We start from the raw sequence: 21,541 nt of genomic DNA on the forward strand, positions 1-21,541 counted from the left end.
TTTAATTTTCCCTGCGGCTTGTGGGATCTTAGCTCCCCGACCAGGGATGGAACCCGTGTCCCCTGCAGTGGAAGTGCAGAGTCCTAACCAGTGCACCACCAGGGAAGTCCCTAGTCTGCCCCCTTTGAGGAAAGGCCTGTTTTCCAAAGTGGCTTCACTGCCCATAGTCCCCCCAGCACGTGAACGTCCCATACACTCAAATTGAGTTTCGCGCCTTATCACAGTTGCTTCTTAAATGTTAACCAGATTTTAGCAGGCAAAACCAGTGAGTGGACTGCTCTTTGTCCAATAAAATGATGCTGCAATGTCTGGGTCTAATGTTGCCATCAGCTGCAAACCTGTTGTAGAGACCGACACCTACATCTTCGGGACGATCTCGCCCACCCCCATCTCTCACGACTAGCTTTGAGTACTCATTACTGACCCCACGATCCCAAAATTTTAAATGTAGAAGGAACACCTTCCATTTCTCTGCATTACCCGCACCACCCCCCGTGTCTTAGGGAGGAGTCCCGAGGCGGACCAGGAGGAAGGGTGCCTGGCCAGTGGGCTCCTCTACTGGGGGCTCCGAGTCAGCCAGGAAGACATCACAGTGGGGTGGCTGCGGGGGCATTTGTCACTACCTAAAAAATCCAGGCTCCGGCAGAAGTCCACACAAACCTAAGAATTCGGCGTTGGACAAATCTAACAGGTCTGGCCCCCTCCTCCGTCAGGTTATAACCATCACATTGTTTGAGAGGCTCCTAAAGAAACTTACAATGATCCCCAAATAACGGCTTGCTGGTAAAGATATAGCTTGTTCTAGGAGCTAGTTGCAGCTCATATAAGCTGCACGATGTTATTTTTAACAGGTAAAATCTTAAATATCTTTACGCCATGAAGCATATTTTTTGCCAAGACAGTTTTATGACAAACTTTGCTAAGGCACCAAAAAATATTTTTAGCAAATGCTGAAGGGAAATTTATAATTGCTCAGATACCTTTACAAGCGTCTGCAAACTCAGCAGAAGGTGCAACAATGTTTAAATCCTTTTAAAGCAAAAAAGTCTGTGGATAAGCTATTTTCTTGACTCTTGGCCCCAGCTGTCTGTTGGGAGTTGGAACCACAACATTTAAGGGTGACTTTCTTCCATTTTTGAACATGAGGCTTGGAGACAGGATTTTCCGAAATTTAAAAAGATCTCTTGGGACATGGAAAGATGAAGCAAATGCATAGATTTTTTCCATCTAAACTTCACCTTAGGATTTTACATCATTTTTGGAGAACTAAGTTTTAGAAAGTAAATTTCCTGATACTCAGGGCTTCAGACTTTGTAAATCAGTTTAGGAGAAGAAAGGGGGAAGCTCACTTTCCTGATCTCTAAGGTCTGGTTAACCTAAGCTCATCAGTCATGGAGCTGAGACTAGACTTTTCTGACCTCCAGAGCTGCCCCAGCCAGGAACCCGTACTAACGCGTGTGTGTAGGGTCCCAGCACCCTCTTCCTGTCTCCTCTGCTGCCTCTCCTGGTCCAGAATATCACACCTTCCACCTGGGCCACCTCAGGTTACTGAGGAGTTTGCTCAGTAACTCCTAACTTGCTTCTCAATACCACCGTCCAATTTCCTACCCATTGAGCCAACCATCTCTTCTCTGCATGAATCATATCAGGTTGTCCTCTTTCAAAAGCCCTGTGATGGCCTTCTACTGCACCCACGATAAAAGTCAGCCTCTTACCGTGACTGCAAGGGTTGGAACGGTCAGGCTTCTGCCTGTTTCCTCAGATTCATCTCATGACCTGGAGAGCAGTCAGACTTGTCTGCCAGGCTGCTGTGACCTTCCCACCCCTCTACCTGCCAGGCTCACCACCGTACCCCTACACCAGTCTCAAATTCTTTAGGTGTCAACGTAAATGTTGCCTCTTCAGAAAGGCCTCTTCCGACCAAACTTTCTAAATGAAACCCTTCTGCTTTTTATTGTGCAAAAATGGTTCACTGTTTACTTTCCTCACAGTGCTAATTTCAACCTATAATTTTAAAATGTGCATGTTTACTTTTTTATTGTCTGCGTCTCTCACTAGAGGGTAAGATCCACATGGCCAGGGAATTTGCCGAGCACAGAGTAGGGCATAAATAATTGGTGAATTAATAATTCATGAATTTAACTTCCTACGACGTCTTAATGCATATTAATTATTCCTTTAATGAGCGTAGGTCACATTCCCTACATATTCTCAGGCACCATTTGCACTGTCCTGTCTTGTTTGTCAATTTCCTGCCATGTCTTCCACTACAGGGGACAGAACTAGGAAGAGGGTTGCTTTATGGGTCGTTCCTGTAGAAACTGATGCCTGAATTAAAGGGGTAAGCAGTTGGCCAACTTCACGTACTGCTCCAATGTGACAGTGCTGAGCAGAGGTCCAAGAGGCAGCTCCACTTATGTGTCCAACAAACACATGACTACAGAATAATAAGCCTCTTTCCTTAGCTCAGGTTTATTTTCAGTTGCTTTGAAAGTGGTTGCTTCCTTCTACTCTGATGACATCATACTTCAACCTGAACACACAGCTCAGTGTATGAGGTGCCTCTGGTCTAATGTGTACCCTCCTAAGGCTGGACCCTCACACGCTTTCCCTCCAACCGCAGACCAGCTGGGCAGAGACCAGACCTGACTACCACACGCTCATGCAGCTGGAGGAGTAGCTGCCCTTTCTCCTGGTTCCTCAAAGACCACCTGCCTCAGAATAAAGTGAACCAGCAAATTAACTTAGCACTTTAAACACAACTCTTACTAATGTCACCACTGATTTATGAAATCAAAATGTCTTAAGCTGGGACTCCCCTGGTGGTCCAGTGTTTAACACTCTGTGCTGCTAATGCAGGGGGCCTGGATTCCATCCTTGGTCAGGAAACTAGATCCCACATGCAGCAACTAAGACCTGGAACAGGCAAATAAATAAATAAATAATTTAAAAAAAGTCTTCAGCTGACTACAAGTGAAATGGTGATAGGCTGCACTGCACACGATGGGGCTTGAGGCCCGGGTGCCAGAGCCCAGTTTCCTAGTTTAGGACGTCCTCCTCTCCCAGGACTGCCTGCGAAGCTCCTACTCGACTCAGATCTGTGTCCAAAGAATAATTCTGGAGGCACTGATGCCCCCTCTTGCTTCCCCCTCCTGTGACACCTCACCAAGGCTAGGCTGTCAGCTCCAGGGAGACGGGGCCTTCATCAAATGACCGAGGGTCTCCTGTGCCTGGACACTTAACATGGAACGAGAGGACGGCCACACATCACAAGCTGGACTCTGCCTGAAAACTGAGTTTCGCTACAACAGAGCAAAGGCGGGCAGTGAAATTGTCTCCCCCAGGACCGCAGTCCCTCCATCACGGTGGAAAAGCACAAGTGTTCCTAGTACCCTGTGCTAAGTCGTCCAAGCTCCCCTGGGCCCCCAAGTGGCTTGGTGATGCTGATGGCTTCCTGGAGATAAGACATGGGTCACCTGGGTCCTCACACATGGACACTGCGCTCTGTGAGGCCATGGGGAGAGGCTGGGCACCGTTCACGTCAGTTTGTTCCCATATTCTGGACAGAGTCGAGCTGATATTTTTTAAAAGTTATTTTTCATATGTTTTGTGTTGCTCAGTAATAAATAGTCCAGATTTCTTTGAAGAAGAATTTCTTATTAACAAGTGTACAAGCCTAGTTGCAAGTATATGAAGAAATATTTTTTCTGACTCACGACAAAACCAATGGGTCAGCTGTCTGAAGCATCAAAACAGGAGTAGAGCATAATGTAAATAATAATGTAAATAATGTAAGTAAGAAGGGATAGGTCACATGAACACTGTCAAACAAAAGTTCATCCTTGGACTCAGAATCAAGACATTTTACCAACGAAGAAAGCAACTGAGTCACAACAATGCCTTGTATTTACAGATGTGTTCTTTTTTTTTTTTAGTCATATATTTTATACACATCAGTGTATACATGTCAATCCCAATGGCCCAATTCAACACACCACCACCAACCCCGCAGCTTTCCCCCTTGGTGTCCATAGGTTTGTTCTCTACATCTGTGTCTCAACTTCTGCCCTGCAAACCGGTTCATCTGTACCGTTTTTCTAGGTTCCACATACATGCGTTAATATACGATCTTTGTTTTTCTCTTTCTGCCTTACTTCACTCTGTATGACAGTCTCTAGATCCATCCATGTCTCAACAAATGACCCAATTACGTTCCTTTTTATGGCCGAGTAATATTCCATTGTATATATTTACCACATCTTCTTTATCCATTCGTCTGTCGATGGGCATTTAGGTTGCTTTCATGACCTGGCTATTGGAAATAGTGCTGCAATGAACACTGGGGTGCATGTGTCTTCTTGAATTATGGTTTTCTCTGGGTATACGCCCAGTACTGGGATTGCTAGATCATATGATAATTCTATTTTTAGTTTTTTAAGGAACTACCATACTGTTCTCCATAGTGGCTTTATCAATTTACATTCCCATCAACAGTGCAAGAGGGTTCACTTTTCTCCACACCCTCTCCAGCATTTGTTGTCTGTAGATTTTCTGATAATGCCCATTCTAACTGGTGTGAGGTGATACCTCATTGTAGTTTTGATTTGCATTTCTCTAATAATTAGTGATGTTGAGAAGCTTTTCATGTGCTTCTTGGCCATCTGTATGTCTTCTTTGGAGAAATGTCTGTTTAGGTCTTCTGCCCATTTTTGGATTGGGTTGTTTGGTTTTTTAATATTGAGCTGCATGAGCTGTTTATATATTTTGGAGATTAATCCTTTGTCTGTTGATTCATTTGCAAATATTTTCTCCCATTCTGAGGGTTGTCTTTTCGTCTTGTTTATGGTTTCCTTTGCTGTACAAAACCTTTGAAGTTTCATTAGGTCCCAATTGTTTATTTTTGTTTTTATTTCCATTACTCTAGGAGGTGTATCAAAAAAGATCCTTATGTGATTTATGTCAAAGAGTTCCTATGTTTTCCTCTAAGAGTTTTATAGTGTACCGGTCTTACATTTAGGTCTCTAACCCATTTTGAGTTCATTTTTGTGTATGGTGTTAGGGAGCGTTCTAATTTAGTCCTTTTACATGTAGCTGTCCAGTTTTCCCAGCACCACTTATGGAAGAGACAGTCTTTTCTCCATTGTATATCCTTGCCTCCTTTGTTATAGATTAGTTGACCATAGGTGTGTGGGTTTATCTCTGGGCTTTCTATCCTGTCCCATTCATCTTTATTTCTGTTTTCGTGCCAGTACCATATTGTCTTGATTACTGTAGACTTGTAGTATAGTCTGAAACCAGGGAGTCTGATTCCTCCAGCTCTGTTTTTTTTCCCTCAAGACTGCTTTGGCTATTCGGGGTCTTTTGTGTCTCCATACAAATTTTAAGACTTTTTGTTCTAGTTCTGTAAAAAATGCCATTGGTAATTTGATAGGGACTGCACTGAATCTGTAGATTGCTTTGGGTGGTATAGTCATTTTCACAATATTGATTCTTCCAAACCAAGAACATGGTATATCTCTCCATCTGTTGCTATCATCTTTACTTTCTTTCATCAGTGTCTTATAGTTTTCTGCATACAGGTCTTTTGTCTCCCTAGGTAGGTTTATTCCTAGATATTTTATTATTTTTCCTGCAATGGCAAATGGGAGTGTTTCCTTAATTTCTCTTTCAGATTTTGCATCATTAGTGTATAGGAATGTAAGAGACTTCTGTGCATTAATTTTGTATCCTGCAACTGTACCAAATTCATTGATTAGCTCTAGTAGTTTTCTGGTGGCATCTTTAGGATTCTCTATGTATAGTATCATGTCATCTGCAAACAGTGACACTTTTATTTTTTCTTTTCCAATTTGTATTCCTTTTATTCCATTTTCTTCTCTGACTGCTGTGGCTGGGCCTTCCAAAACTATATTGAATAATAGTGGTGAAAGTGGACATCCTTACCTTGTTCCTGATCTTAGAGGAAATGCTTTCAGTTTTTCACCATTGAGAATGATGTTTGCTGTATGTTTCTTGTATATGGCCTTTATTATGTTGAGGTAGGTTCCCTCTATGCCCAATTTCTGAAGAGTTTTTTATCATGAATGGGTGTTGAATTCTGTCAAAAGCTTTTTCTGCATCTATTGAGATGATCATATAGTTTTTATTCTTCAATTTGTTAATATGGTGTATCACATTGATTGATTTGCGTATATTGAAGAATCCTTGCATCCCTGTGATAAATCCCACTTGATCGTGGTGAATGATCCTTTTAATGTGTTGTTGGATTCTGTTTGCTAGTATTTTGTTGAGGATTTTTTCATCTATATTCATCAGTGATATTGGTCAGTAATTTTCTTTTTTTGTAGTATCTTTGTCTGGTTTTGGTATCAGGCTGATGGTGGCCTCATAGAATGAGTTTGGGAGTGCTTCCTCCTCTGCAATTTTTTGCAAGAGTTTGAGAAGGATGGGTGTTAGCTCTTCTCTAAATGTTTGACAGAATTCACCTGTGAAGCCATCTGATCCTGGACTTTTGTTTTCTGGAAGATTTTAAATCACAGACTCAATTTCATTACTTGTGATTGGTCTGTTCATATTTTCTATTTCTTCCTGGTTCAGTCTTGGAAGGTTATCCCTTTCTAAGAATCTGTCCATTTCTTCCAGGTTGTCCATTTTATTGGCATAGAGTTGCTTGTAGTAGTCTTTTAGGATGTTTTGTATTTCTGTGGTGTCTGTTGTAACTTCTCCTTTTTCATTTCTAATTTTATTGATTTGAGTCTTCTCTCTCTGTTTCTTGATGAGTCTGGCTAATGGTTTATCCATTTTGTTTATCTTTTCAAAGAACTAGCTTTTAGTTTTATTGATCTTTGCTATTGTTTTCTTTGTTTCTATTTCATTTATTTCTGCTCTGATCTTTATGATTTTTTTCCTTCTGCTAACTTTGGGTTTTGTTTGTTCTTCTTTCTCTAGTTCCTTTAGCTGTAAGGTTAGATGGTTTATTGGAGATTTTTCTTGTTTCTTGAGGTAGGCTTGTATAGGTATAAACTTCTGTCTCAGAGCTGCTTTTGCCGCATCCCTTAGGTTTTGGATCATCGTGTTTTCATTGTCATTTGTCTCTAGGTATCTTTTGACTTCCTCTTTGATTTTTTCAGTGATCTCTTGGTTATTTAGTAACGTATTGTTTAGCCTCCATGTTTTTGTGTTTTTTCTGTTTTTTCCCCTGAAATTCATATCTAATCTCATAGCGTTGTGGTCAGAAAAGATGCTTGATATGATTTCAATTTTTTTGAATTTACTGAGGCTTGATTTGGGACCCAATATGTGATCTATCCTGGAGAATGTTCCATGCACACTTAAGAGAGTGTAATCTGCTGTTTTTGGATGGAATGTCCTGTAAATATCAATTAAATCTATCTGGTCTATTGTGTCATTTAAAGCTTCTGTTTCCTTATTTATTTTCATTTTGGATGATCTCTCCATTGGTGTAAGTGAGGTGTTAAAGTCCCCCGCTATTATTGTGTTACTGTTGATTTCCTCTTTTATAGCTGTTAGCAGTTGCCTTATGGATTGAGGTGCTCCTATGTTGGGTGCATATATATTTATAATTGTTATATTTTCTTCTTGGATTGATCTCTTGATCATTATGTAGTGTCCTTCCTTGTCTCTTGTGACATTCTTTATTTTAAAGTCTATTTTATCTGCTATGAGTATTGCTACTCCAGCTTTCTTTTAATTTCCATTTGCATGGAATATCTTTTTCCATCCCCTCACTTTCAGTCTGTATGTGTCCCTAGGTCTTAAGTGGGTCTCTTGTAGAGAGCATATATATCGGTCTTCTTTTTGTATCCATTCAGCAAGCCTGTGTCTTTTGGTTGGAGTGTTTATTCCATTCACCTTTAAGGTAATTATCAATATGTATGTTCCTATGACCATTTTCTTAATTATTTTGGTTTTTTTTTTTTTTTCGGTATGCGGGCCTCTCACTGTTGTGGCCTCTCCCATTGCGGAGCACAGGCTCCGGACGCGCAGGCTCAGCGGCCATGGCTCACGGGCCCATCTGCTCCATGACATGTGGGATCTTCCCGGACTGGGGCACGAACCTGTGTCCCCTGCATCAGCAGGCAGACTCTCAACCGCTGCACCACCAGGGAAGCCCATTGTGTTTGTTTTTGTAAGTCCTTTTCTTCTCTTGTGTTTCCCACTTAGAGAAGTTCCTTTAGTTTTTTTTTGTAGAGCTGGTTTGGTGGTGCTGAATTCTCTTAACTTTTGCTTGTCTGTAAAGCTTTTGATTTCTCCATCGAATCTGAATGAAATCCTTGATGGGTAGCGTAATCTTGGTTGTAGGTTCTTCCCTCTCATCACTTTAAGTACATCATGCCACTCCCATCTGGCTTGTAGAGTTTCTGCTAAGAAATCAGCTGTTAATCTTATGTGAGTTCCCTTGTATGTTATTTGTCATTTTCCCCTTGCTGCTTTCAATAATTTTTCTTTGTCTTTAATTTTTGCCAATTTGATTACTATGTTTCTCGGCGTGTTCATCCTTGGATTTATCCTGTATGGGACTCGCTGTGCTTCCTGGACTTGGGTGGCTATTTCCTTTCCCATGTTAGGGAAGTTTTCGAGTATAATCTCTTCAAATATTTTCTCAGGTCCTTTCTCTCTCTCTTCTCCTTCTGGGGTCCCCTATAATGTGAATATTGTTGGATTTAATATTGTCCCAGAGGTATCTTAGGCTGTGTTCATTTATTTTCATTCTTTTTTTCTTTATTCTGTTTAGCAGTAGTGCATTCCAGCATTCTCTCTTCCAGGTCACTTACCCATTCTTCTGCCTCAGTTATTCTGCTATTGATTCCTTCTAGTGTATTTTTCATTTCAGTTACTGTATTGTTCTTCTCTGTTTGTTTGTTCTTTAATTCTTCTAGGTCTTTGTTAAACATTTCTTGCATCTTCTCGATCCTTTCCTCCATTCATTTTCCGAGATCCTTGATCATCTTCACTATCATTATTCTGAATTCTTTTTCTGGAAGGTTGCCTATCTCCACTTCATTTAGTTGTTTTTCTGGGGTTTTATCTTGTTCCTTCATCTGGTACATAGCCCTCTGCCTTTTCATCTTGTCTATCTTTCTGTGAATGTGGTTTTTGTTCCACAAGCTGCAGGATTGTAGTTCTTATTGCTTCTGCTGTCTGACCTCTGGTGGATGAGGCTATCTAAGAGGGTTGTGCAAGTTTCCTGATGGGAGGGATTGCTGGTGGGTAGAGCTGACTGTTGCTCTGATGGGCAGAGCTCAGTAAAACTTTAATCTGCTTGACTGCTGATGGGTGGGGCTGGGTTCCATCCCTGTTGGTTGTTTGGCCTGAGGCAACCCAACACTGAAGCCTACCTGGGCTCTTTGGTGGGGCTAATGGCAGACTCTGGGCGGGCTCATGCCAAGGAGTACTTCCCAGAACTTCTGCTGCCAGTGTCCTTGTCCCCACGGTGAGTCACAGCCACCCCCCGCCTCTGCAGCAGACCCTCCAACACCAGCAGGTAGGTCTGGTTCAATGTCCCTTGGGGTCACTGCTCCTTCCCCTGGGTCTTGCTGAGCACACTACTTTGTGTGTGCCCCCCAAGAGTGGAGTCTCTGTTTCCCCAGTCCTGTCGAAGTCCCGAAATCAAATCCCACTAGGCTTCAAAGTCTGATTCTCTAGGAATTCCTCCTCCCGTTGCCGGACTTCCAGGTTGGGAAGCCTGATGTGGGGCTCAGAACCTTCACTCCAGTGGGTGGACTTCTGTGATATAAGTGTTCTCCAGTCTCCGAGTCACCCATCCAGCAGTTATGGGATTTGATTTTACTGTGATTGCGCCCCTCCTACCGTCTCATTGTGGCTTCTCCTATATCTTTGAATGTGGGTTATCTTTTTTCGTGAGTTCCAGTGTCTTCCTGTCGATGATTGTCCAGCAGCTAGTTGTGATTCTGGTGTTCTCACAAGAGGGAGTGACAGCACGTCCTTCTACTCCACCATCTTGGTTCAGGGCTCATACAGATGTGTTCTTAACACGCCTTACCAGAATGTCACATGACCTTGTGTGTTGTCATGATCAGGACGTCATTTATTTTAAATGATGGAGAAACAGCCACTGAGCATCTAGTATGGAGACACTGTGCTACATACTCTAATATATAACCTCATTTAGTTACACAGTCTCACTGCAGAACAGGTATTACTGTCTCCATTTTGCTGACTTTGAAACCATGCCTTGGGACTTCCTTGGCAGTCCAGTGGTTAAGATTTCACCTTCCAATGCAGCGGCTGCATATTCCACCCCTGGTGGGGGAGCTAAGCTTCCCACATGCCTCGTGGCCAAAAATCCAAAACACAAAACAGAAGCAATATTGTAACAAATTCAATAAAGACTTTAAAAATGGTCCACGTCAAAACAAATCTTAAAAAAAAAAAAGATAGCATACCTGCCTAGGACTCAAGTGGGCAAGAGGGAGATCTAACTCAAATGCTCATGTTTTCCACACCACATCAATGAGAAGGATAGCAGACCTTTTCACCATAGACTAGAAGTTCACCATTTCAAGAAATACATCTACTAACTCATGCGAGTCATTAGGAAAAGCCAGAAAATACGTTACTAACACTCTGTACTCAAACACCAATTAGAAAGAATGGGATGAGGACATTTTATAGAGTATTTACAACCTTAAACATATTATTCAATGCATACATTCCAAATTAGAGCAAGGAAAACTTGATCACAAAAGAAAATTTCAACCACACCATTAAACCATCTTTTGGGTTATTTCTACCATGCTAAGACATTCTGCTAATTACACAGGTTATCTTTAAAGGCTTAATAAATTAGGGCTAGTAGATTATTATTTACTTTCTTTGGGCAACTGCTCTCCCTAACTCCAGTGACAGTGCTGAGAAGGAGACTGTCGACCATGGCAACACTCCCCTCTGGCTGCAGGACTGCACCTGTGAACCGCTGAACCAACCACGGTATCCATACCTCTGGCCACTGTGGCTGATCCAAAGATGAACATGACTCCTCTGGAATTCCTCCCTGGGATTCTTCTACAGGGTGGAGAATGCCCTCTCTTCCTGATTTAGGAGAATGTGAGCCATGGCTGGACTGATGGCCAGGGGTCCACTCATAAAGAAACAGCCTGGCCTGGAAGTTAGGCTGGAGCACAGAGCAGGTGGGAGGGAGGACGTTGGAAGGGGAGAGAGGGTGAGAAAGTGAGGATGAGAGAGAGAAAGAGAGGAGGAGAGAGAGGAGAGGAGGAGGAGGGGGCATTTAAAAGACAGGTGGAGGGCGGCAGGTAGAGACACACCTGACTAACAGCCCCCTCAACCCGCCCTGCACAGCTGTGGTTGGTTAGGATTTCCGCACTCAGGCACCCACAGCCACCTTCCATCCTGCTCTTCTGTGGTTTGACCGTCTAAACAAAGTCTCTCTTTTTGCTTCCGGTGTTTGGAGTGGGGTTTTTATTACCTCCAGTGGCAAACTTAAATTACCTAAGAAAACACGTTCGTTACTTTACTAGACTAAGTTCTTATTTCCATGTCTGCGTCAAATACAATGTGACAAGTCAACTCAGCAAATATGTATGGAAACACCAAAAGGGGGCACTGTGGCCTAGAGGCCCCGAGAGCGACGCTGAAAAAGGAGACACAAAACACCATGTCCAGGAAACAAAGACAAATGCAAACACGGAAGAAGCCATGGTATAAAGTAAGAGCAGCACAGGACTATGAAAATACACAGCCAGTACATATCACAGGAGAAGAGGAGGGAACACTCAGGTTGGGGAGAGCATCCCATCTGAAGCACATGTCACTTGAAGCCTTGCTCACACTGACATCGGTGTGTCAGGGGTTTAACCCCTCCACTGGCTGCACCCCGTGTCCTGTACATGTCTGGGGGCGTCGGAGCATTCCTGAAACACGCTTCCACCTAACCGCAGAGCACGTGCCAGCAAGCTTACACCAGGGCAAGGCCGCCTTCAAGGGTGGACGTTTGTGCAGCACACAGGGCCTCCTCTCAGGGCTCTGCACTTGGTTTAACAGTTTGCTGTCTTGAAATTGTTAATGCTTTTTGAATAAGGGGCCTGTTGTTTTTATGTTGCACTGTTTCCTGGAAGTTTTGTGGCTGGTTTTCCACTAAGGAAAGGGACAAAATTTTGCTAAAAACAATTCAGACCAACAGTCTTACTTTTCAAACCAGTCTCTTTGCCAAGAGATGTAATATAGTTTGGGAGTCAGAGGGCAAAGATGCTCTCTCACCTGCCACATGTTCTTCCTTAGCCTTTCGTTAAAAGCAAATGATTTAGGAAAATGAGGAGTGTGCAGTGGAGAGCACCTGTCACATGCCAGTTCACAGCACTGCCAAGTTGAAAGTGAAGTCACCAAGGGTGACTCAAAAAGCCCATCGTATTTTTTTAGCAAAGGATGAAGTATAAAAAAAGGATTGGGTTGATTTTATGAGATATTCAGTGGGCATGTCCAATGCATAAACTATCATAAACAGTGGACTGTTATCCGTAGTGTTGCCTGGTAACACAACTCTATCTCAGAGAGCACAGGCTGCAAATGGCTGGTCCTTCCCGACATCACCTCCACGGGGGCCTCTCAGCAGCTTCCCTACAGGCCTCGCAGTAATGGGAGCTCAGATGACAGTCCCCCTGCCATCTCACACCAGGACCTCCAGAGCCACCGCCACAGGGCCTGCGGCCTCTGCTGCAATTCACTTGCTCACCATGTGCCCTCAGAGCAGCTGCCCTCCAACCACGGTCTCCTCACTCCTGCTCTGTCCATGACTATATCCCACCATGTCCACTCTCGTCAGGATCATCTCAGCTCCCTCACAAAGTGAAATACTGATCTTTCCATTTTGTTCCCGAGTGTGAACGAGCCCCAGGCCCTTCTTAGGGGCCCAGGCTTAGATCAGAGCTGAAGGAGGCACGTGGGGAGTAGTGGGCATCAGGAAGGGAGGTTGTCTGTGACGTGCTGATGTTAAAATCAGTTTCCTCCTCACCATTGTCCAAACTGAGCAAGCCTTGCTGGGTGAAAAACTGGAAACATACAGTTAAGTCTGAAAGAAGTGAACGGTGGTCCAAAGGTGCCCGTGTTTACATGATTCTCCCTCCTGTCTCACCCGCATGGACTTCTGACTAACATCTCATCTTTTATGTTAACTCCTGGTGATGTGTTTTGAGGTAGAATAAGCTCAGTGTTTTCCTTCTGCTCACACTGCTCCCTTTTTGCATCCGTTGTTCACTGAAGCAGACTCCCTTCTCTGATGGAGCCTGGGTTCTAGGTAGGTAATTCTGTGAGTGAGCACAAGCCAGGCACAGTCCACATGCTCAGGACATGTCCGCAATTAACTTCACCTGATTTAAGAATGGATGAGAATCTACTTACAGATGAAGACTAGGCAGGCGAGCATGGTTTTGTATGTAAGCAAGACCAAAATGAAGATTATAAGCAGAAAACTGTGGAATTTTGTGCTCTGATGAATAAAGTCCCTTAGGAGGTAAGTTTTCTAAAGCAAAGTCCTTGTTAGGGCCAGGATGTTGGAAAGCACACTAATTGGTTCAGGATTAGGGTTTGGTTTCCTTTTCCTTTTTCCTTCTCCCTCAAGACTCAGCTACTTGGGGATGCTGCTGTGCGTGGGCCAGCCTGCTTCCTGACTTGGTAACAGGACACCTCTGTGACCTTCATAATCAAGTGACAGAGACTCCATTTCATGTACTTAAGAAGAGAAACTTCCCTTCATTCCTGAAAGAATTTACTTTAGGAAACGTGATATGATCTGATAAGATTCTTGAAAAATCTTTTTAAAAATATTGATCATCAGTTTCTTGGTGACACCTGGAAGAAATTTTGATACGAATGGTGAAATTTTGACAGTATCTAATGAATTGAGCAAAAATAAAACCAAACCAATTCATCTTACCTTATGGTCTTTTGAAGTGAGTGGGTTTGTCATCTCGGCAGTGTTCTTTCACTCCTGTTCTTACCTTGTTTGCTTCTGTGTGGCCTCCTCATCACAGAAGCTGTTTTACCAGAAGGTGGTCCTGGCAAACCATCACCCTAGCTGTCCTTTGTAGCATCACAGCCATTGTGCTGACTTTTCTTACTCAAGCTGCAAATACCGTCTGATCTCAGCACCCTCTCAGACTGGACACCCAGGGTTAGAACCTAATTTTTCATTCAGGCTATAAAAGTTGGCAAGCCCTAATTGGCCACACCCGAGAAAACACGTTTCAAAATGCCACTGTGTAAATGAAAAACACCTACCTCTCTTGTAGAATAAGTTTGTTTTCTTTCTTCCAAAAGTCTTTAAAGTCGGAGCTGAATTCATGCCAGATACTGAAGAAAACATTTGGGGACACTTCCTTCTCTCCAATTTTTGGTCTCATGAAGAAATAGGCTGTAGTCTCCAAAAAGCTGTCAAAGCATGCACACACACACACAAGGATAAAAGCTATGATTACTTTCCAATATGGGATATTCTTTCCCCATCCAAATGCTGATTTCATTCATGCAGTTATTATTACCAAGAGGACTCAACTCCTCAGGCACCAACAGTAGTTCTCTTAAGGTTTCATGTTAGGGTTTTTGGACACAGATGTTAGCAGCTGACAAGAGTCCTCCATATACTGGTAGCTATCCCTGGTCCAACCATTTTCAAAATTAATCATTATGTGTCCAACCTATTTCAGAAATGAACCTGTAATCAAGTTGGGACATAAGGGAAGTGGTGGGTCTATACTTTCCTTCTAGACTCTAAACAAATGAAATATCAGCTCTTTGTCCCCAAACTAATATGTCTCTATATGTATATTATACTGCTTCTATACTATGGGCTTCCTACACTGCTGGTGGGAAAAAAAAGCAACAGCCCCGGGAGATGCTGACAAAGGCTCCCACCGGAGATCATGGCAGCACCAATGAGTGGGTACCAGCAGGGCAGCCAGCACTGTGACAGTGGGTGGCAGTGCCCATCTCCAGAAGGTGCCATTGAGGCTGCTTCATATTACAACTACCTGACACTCAGAGGGGTTTCAAAGGGTTATTTGACAAAGAACATACAACTAGTAAGTGGTAGATTTATGCTGCACCTTGACCTGGACCTCCCAGCCTCCAGAACTGTGAGAAGTAAATGTTCACTGTTTAGGCCACCCAGTCTATGGTATTTTCTTATAACAGCCAGAACTAAGTCAAGGACAAATGATCTAGATTCTTCAATACATAAATGTAAAGGGAAAAAAAGTCTATTATAAAGACTTAAGAGATATTGTCTGATTATAATGGTTTGAATTTCTTTATATATTGCTTCAAACAAACTGTAAGAAAATAAAATCATTTCTTACATATATGAACTAATTGGACTTTCGAACAGAGACTGGGTATTTGGTGACATTAGGGATTATTATTATTTTTAGGGGTAAAACTGGTGCTGGTTATTTTTTAAAGGGGATTTTTTAGCGATACATACTAAAATATATATGGATGGAATTATACCTGTTGAGGATTTGCTTCACAAACAATATGGGAGGGGGCAAGTGGGCAGGGGTGTAGATGAAACCAAGTCAGGAACTGCCGGGTGATGAGCGATGATCACTGTACATTTTGTTTACCATCTCTAAATCACAGCCAAGTTCCTCACCTGCATGGTCTTTAATCTACCTACCCCTACTTCCTTTAGGAAAGTATCAAATCCATTGTCTCCTATTTCCAGCATCCAAAATCTCTTATTACTAGGTTTTCCTTCTGATCCTAAGAGCATATGAAGATTTCTGCATCTATAAATATTCTCTCATCCATGCAGACTCACTGAAAGACACCATGCTTTATATACAGTTGCTTTATAATTCAATGCTCCTGTGTTCTCACTTGTTTTGAAATCTGGCTTCATAGGCCACCTTCACTACTTTCTCACAAGAGTCTCTGATCTAAACCTACAACTTTTAGCAATTTTCATTCTCATGTCCTAAAGTAATGGAACCATTACTGTCCTGTTTACTTGAACTTAAAAATGAGAAATTATTCACAGAGCTTTTCTTTTACTCCTTTAGGTTAAACCGATGCAAACGGAATTAAATGTATTATTTCCATTTTCCCTGTATGAAGCTCAATTATAGGAGACAGCTGAGGTAATGATCACCTATTTCATGGCCTTACTTTGTATTAACTTCAGATTTACAGAAAAGTTGAAAAGATAATATAGAGTTCAAGTATGGCCTCCACTCACCTTCTAATATTAACATCTTACCCAGACACAGTGCGCTTAACACTGAAAGTGAGAGGAACTCTCTGGCAGAAGCTACTGCAAACTACCTTCTGAGTAAAGTAAGAGAAACTGTGCCGATGAGTAGGGATGACGGGTAAGGGTGGTCACCCCACTGTGGTGCTGCCTGCTGGCCCCAAGACACACACACACACACAGGTGTGTGTGTGTGTGTGTGTATATATATATATATATATATATATATATTTAATTGAAGTATAGTTTAAGTATAGTATTGTGCTAGTTTCAGGCTTACATCATAGTGATTCAGTTATCTTTTTTTCAGATTCTTTTCCATTATAGATTATTATAAAATACTGAATATAGTTCCCAGTGCTATACTGGGAATTTATAGGTCCTTGTTGCTAATCTATTTTATGTATAGTAGTTTGTATCTGTTAATCCCGTACTCCTAATTTGCCCCTCCCTCTATCCCCTGCTTTGGTAATCATAAGTTTCTTTTCTATGTCTTTGAGTCTGTTTCTGTTTTGTAAATAAGCTCATCTGTATTATTTTTTAGATCCCACATATAAGTAATATCATATAGTATTTGCCTAACTCTGTCTAACTGATTTCACTAAGTATAATATTTTCTAGGTCCACACATGTTGCCGCAAATGGCAATACTTCATTCTGTTTTTATGACTGAGTGATATTCCATTATATGTGTGTGTGTGTATACACACACACACACACACACATATACACACAGCACATCTTCTTAAGCCAGTCGTCTGTTGATGGACACTTGTTTCAATGTCTTGGCTACTGTGAATAGCACTTCTAGGAACATTGGGGTGCATGTATCTTTTCAAATTAGAGTTTTTCTCTTTTCCAGATATATACCCAGGAGTGGGATTGCTGGATCATACAGTAACCCTATTTTTAGTTTTTTAAGGACCCACCATAATGTTTTCCATAGAAGCTGCACAATTCACATTCCCACCAACAGTGTAGGAGGGTTCCCTTTTCTCCACATCCTCTCTAGCATTTATGATGTGTAGACTTTTTAATCATGGCCATTCTGACAGGTGTGAGGTGATTCCTCATTGTAGTTTTCATTTGCATTTCTCTAATAATTAGCGATACTGAGCATTTTTCTTGGTCATCTGTATGTCTTCTTTGGAGAGTTGTCTATTTAGGTCTTCTGCCCATTTTTTGATTGAGTTGTTTGTTTTTTCAATACTGAGTTATGTGAGCTATTTTCATATTTTGCATGGTAGCCCCTTGTTGATTGCACTGTTTGCAGATATTTTCTCCCATTCTGTAGGCTGCCTTTTCATTTTGTTGATGGTTTCCTTTGCTGTGCAAAAGCTTTTAAGTTTGATTAGGTCTTACTCGTTTATTTTTGCTTTTACTTCTTTTGCCTTGGAAGACTGATATAAGAAAATGTTGCTATGATTTATGTCTAAGAATGTTTTGTCTGTGTTCTCTTCTAGTTTTATGGTGTCATGTCTTATATTTTGGTCTTTAAATAATTTTGAGTTTATTTTTATATATGGTGTGAGGGAGTGTTCTAATTTCATTGATTTACATGTAGCTGTGAAGCTTTCCCAATACCACTAGCTGAAGAGACTGTCTTTTCTCTACTGTATATTCTTTTTTTTAAAGTAAGTATTTATTTATTTTTACTTATTTGGTTGTGTGGGGTCTTGGTTGCGGCAGGCTGGATCCTTAGTTGTGGCTCGCAAGCTCCTTAGTTGCAGCTCCAGGGCTCCTTAGTTGCAGTTTGCCAGCTCCTTAATTGCATCATGCAGGGTCTTTAGTTGTGGCATGCAAACTCTCAGCTGTGGCATGCATGTGGGATCTAGTTCCCTGACCAGGGATCAAACCTAGGCCCCCTGCATTGGGAGCATGGAGTCTTATCCACTGCACCACCAGGGAAGTCCCTTTACTGTACATTCTTGCATCCTAATTGTAGATTAATTAACCATAAGAGTGTGAGATTACTTCTGGGCTCTCTATTCTGTTCCATTTGTCTATATGTCTGTTTTTGTGCCATACTATGCTGATTCCTAATTCTGGAAGGGTTATGCTTTCAGCTTTGTTCTTTTTCCTCAGGATTGCTTTGGCAATTTGGGGCCTTTTGTGTTACCATATAATTTATAGGATTATTTATTCTAGTTCTGTGAAAATGTCATGGGTGTTTTGATACAGACTGCATTAAATCTATAGATTGCCTTGGCCATTTAAACAATATTATTTCTTCCAATTCAAGAGAATGGGGTATCTTTCCATTTCTTTGAATCATCTTCAATTTCCTTTATCAATAGTTTTTAGTTTTTAGAGTATAAGTCTTTCACTTCCTTGGTTAAGTTTATTCCTATGTGTTTTATTTATTTTGACATGATTTTAAATGGGATTTTTTTTACTTTCTCTTTCTGATATTTCAATATTAGTGTAAAGAAATACAACAGATTTCTGTATATTAATCTTATATTCTGCTACCTTGCTGAATTCATTTATCAGTTCTAATAGTTTCTGAGTGGAGACTTTAGGGTTTTCTGGGTTCTCTATATAGAATGTCATGTCATCTGCAAACAGTGACAGTTTTACCTCTTCCCTTCCAATTTGGATAACTTTCACTTCTTTTTCTTGTCTGATTGCTGGAGCTAGGTCTTCCAGTACTATGTTGAATAGAAGTTGTGAGAGTGAGCATCCTTGTCTTGTTCCTGAATTTTAGCGGGACAACTTTCAGCTTTTCACCATTGAGTATCATGTTGGTTGTGGGTCTGTTGTAAATGGCTTTTACTATGTTGAGACTTGTTCCTTCTATACCCACTTTGGTGAGAGTTTTTATCATGAATGGATGTTGAATTTTGTCAAATGCCTTTTCTGCATCTATTGAGATGATCATGTGGTTTTTTTTTAACATCTTTATTGGAATATAATTGCTTTACAATGGTGTGTTAGTTTCTGCTTTATAACAAAGTGAATCAGTTATACATATACATATGTTCCCATATCTATTCCCTCTTGCGTCTCCCTCCCATCATGTGGTTTTTGACTTTTGTTTCATTAACGTGGTTATCACATTGATTGATTTGTGTATGCTGAACCATTCTTGTGACCCTGGAATGAATCCAATTTGATCTTGGTGTATAATCCTTCTTATGTATCGTTGGATTTGGTTTCCTAATATTTCATTGAGGCTTTTTGCATCTATATTCATCAAAGATATTGGCCTGTAATTTTCTTTTTTTGTAGTGTCTTTGTCTGGTTTTGGTGTCAGGATCATGGTGGCCTCAAAGAATAAATTTGCTTCCTCCTGTTCAATTTTTTGGAATAGTTTGAGAATAAGTATTAGTTCTTTTCTATAGGTTTAGTAGAATTCCCCATTGAAGCTGTCTGGTCCTAGACTTTTGTTTGCAGGGAGTTTTTTTAAAATTACAGATTCTATTTCATTTCTAGTGATCAGTCTGTTCAAATTATCTCTTTCTTCTTGACTCAGTCTTGGCAAACTGTATGTTTCTAGAAACCTGTCCATTTCATTTATGTTGTCTGATTTGTTGGCACATAACTGTTCATAGTATTCTCTTATGATTTTTTAATCTTTGGTATTGCTATTTCTCCCCTTTCATTTATTATGTTTATTTGGGTTATCTCTCTTTTCTTCTTGGTGAGCCTGGGTAGAGGTTTGTTGATTTTGTTTATCTTTTCAAAAAACCAGCTCTTGGTTTTACTGATTTTTTTCTATTTTTGATCTCTATTTTATTTATTTCCTCTCTGATCTTTATCTTCCTTCTGCTGATTTTGGGCTTTCTTTGTTCTTTTTTTTTCTAACTCTTTTAGGTGGTAGGATAGGTTGTTTATTTAAGGTTTTTCTTTTTTCTTGAAGAAGGCCTGTATTGCTATGAAACTGCCTCTTATAACTGCTTTTGCTGCATCCCATAGATTTTGTAAGGCTGTGTTTTCATTTTTGTTTGTATCCAGGTATTTTCTGAATTCTTCTTTGATTTCATCATTGACCCATTGTTTTTTTAATAGCATGCTTTTTAGTCTCCATGTGTTCATTCCTATTTTCATTCATTCCTATTTTTCTTTCTGTGGTTGATTTCTAGCTTCATACAGTCGTAGTCAGAAAAGATGCTTGAAATAATTTCTATCCTCTTAAGTTTGCTAAGGCTTGTTTTGTGACGTAGTATGTGGTCTATTATACAGAATGTTCCCTGTGTGCTTGAAAAGAATGTGTATTCTGTTTTTTTGTTTTTTTGGATATAGAGTTCTGCAGATGTAAATTAAGTGCAGCTGGTATATTATATCATTTAGGACCTCTATTGCCTCATTGATTTTCTGTCTGGATGATCTGTTCATTGATGTCAGTGGGGTGTTAAAGTCTCCTATTATTATTGTATCATTGTCAATTTCTTCCCTTATATCTATTAGTATTTGTTTTATATATTTAGGTGCTTCTATGTTGGGTGCATATATGTTAAAGAGTAATAGCTTCTTGTATTGATCCTGTTATCATTATATAATGCACTTTTTTATGGCCTTTGTTTGAATGTCTATTTTGTCTGATACAAATATTGCTATCCCTGCTTTCTTGTCGTTTCCATTTGCATGAATTATCTTTTTCTGTCCCCTCACTTTCAGTCTGTGTGTGTCTTTTGCCACAAAGTGACTCTCTTGTAGGCTGGATAGTGTAGGTTCTTGTTTTTTTAAATCCAGTCTGCCACTCTGTGGCTTTTGATAGGAGCATTCGGTCCATTGACATTTAAAGTAACTATTGAAAGCATGTGCTTATTGCCATTTTAATCCTTGTTTTCCAGTTGTTTCTATAATTCTTCTATGTTCATTTCTTCTTTTTGTTTTCCTTTTGTGGCTGGATGATTTTCTTTTGTAGTATGCTTGAGTTCCTTTCTTTTTGGTTTCTGTGAATCTACTGCATGTTTTTAATTTGTTGTTACCATGGAGTTCAAGTATGCTGACCCATAAGTATATCTACTTGCTTTAAACTGATAGTCATTCACATTTAAACACATTATAAAAGATCTACATTTTTATTCTTCCCCTCCCCCATATTTCGTGATTTTGATGTCTTATGTTACATCTTCCTGCTTATCATTTTACTGTTTATTGTAGTTATAATCACTTTTACTTTTTAAATTGTTTTGTAATCTATGTATTGGCTTATTTAAGTGATCTTCTTTCCTTTTATACATTTGACTTTCTTATTGTGATTTTCCCTTTTCTATAGATCCTTGCTTCTTTTCTACTTAGAGAACACCCTTCATTTTTTTTTTTTTTAGGATAGGTTTAGTATTGCTAAAT

General features: G+C 40.5%; 1 protein-coding gene across 1 annotated transcript in view; it reads right to left on the reverse strand.

The window, feature by feature from the left end:
• LOC132488463 (formin-2-like) overlaps window positions 1-21,541 on the reverse strand; it is a 328,380-nt gene that overhangs the window by 14,153 nt on the left and 292,686 nt on the right. Inside the window, exon 19 of the mRNA XM_060096653.1 lies at window positions 14,275-14,424. Within this exon, the coding sequence (XP_059952636.1) occupies window positions 14,275-14,424 (150 nt within the window). The remainder of the gene's footprint in view (window positions 1-14,274; window positions 14,425-21,541) is intronic.

The sequence above is a fragment of the Mesoplodon densirostris genome, chromosome 1 (genome assembly GCF_025265405.1).
Source record: "Mesoplodon densirostris isolate mMesDen1 chromosome 1, mMesDen1 primary haplotype, whole genome shotgun sequence".
In the NCBI taxonomy this organism is placed as follows: domain Eukaryota; kingdom Metazoa; phylum Chordata; class Mammalia; order Artiodactyla; family Ziphiidae; genus Mesoplodon; species Mesoplodon densirostris.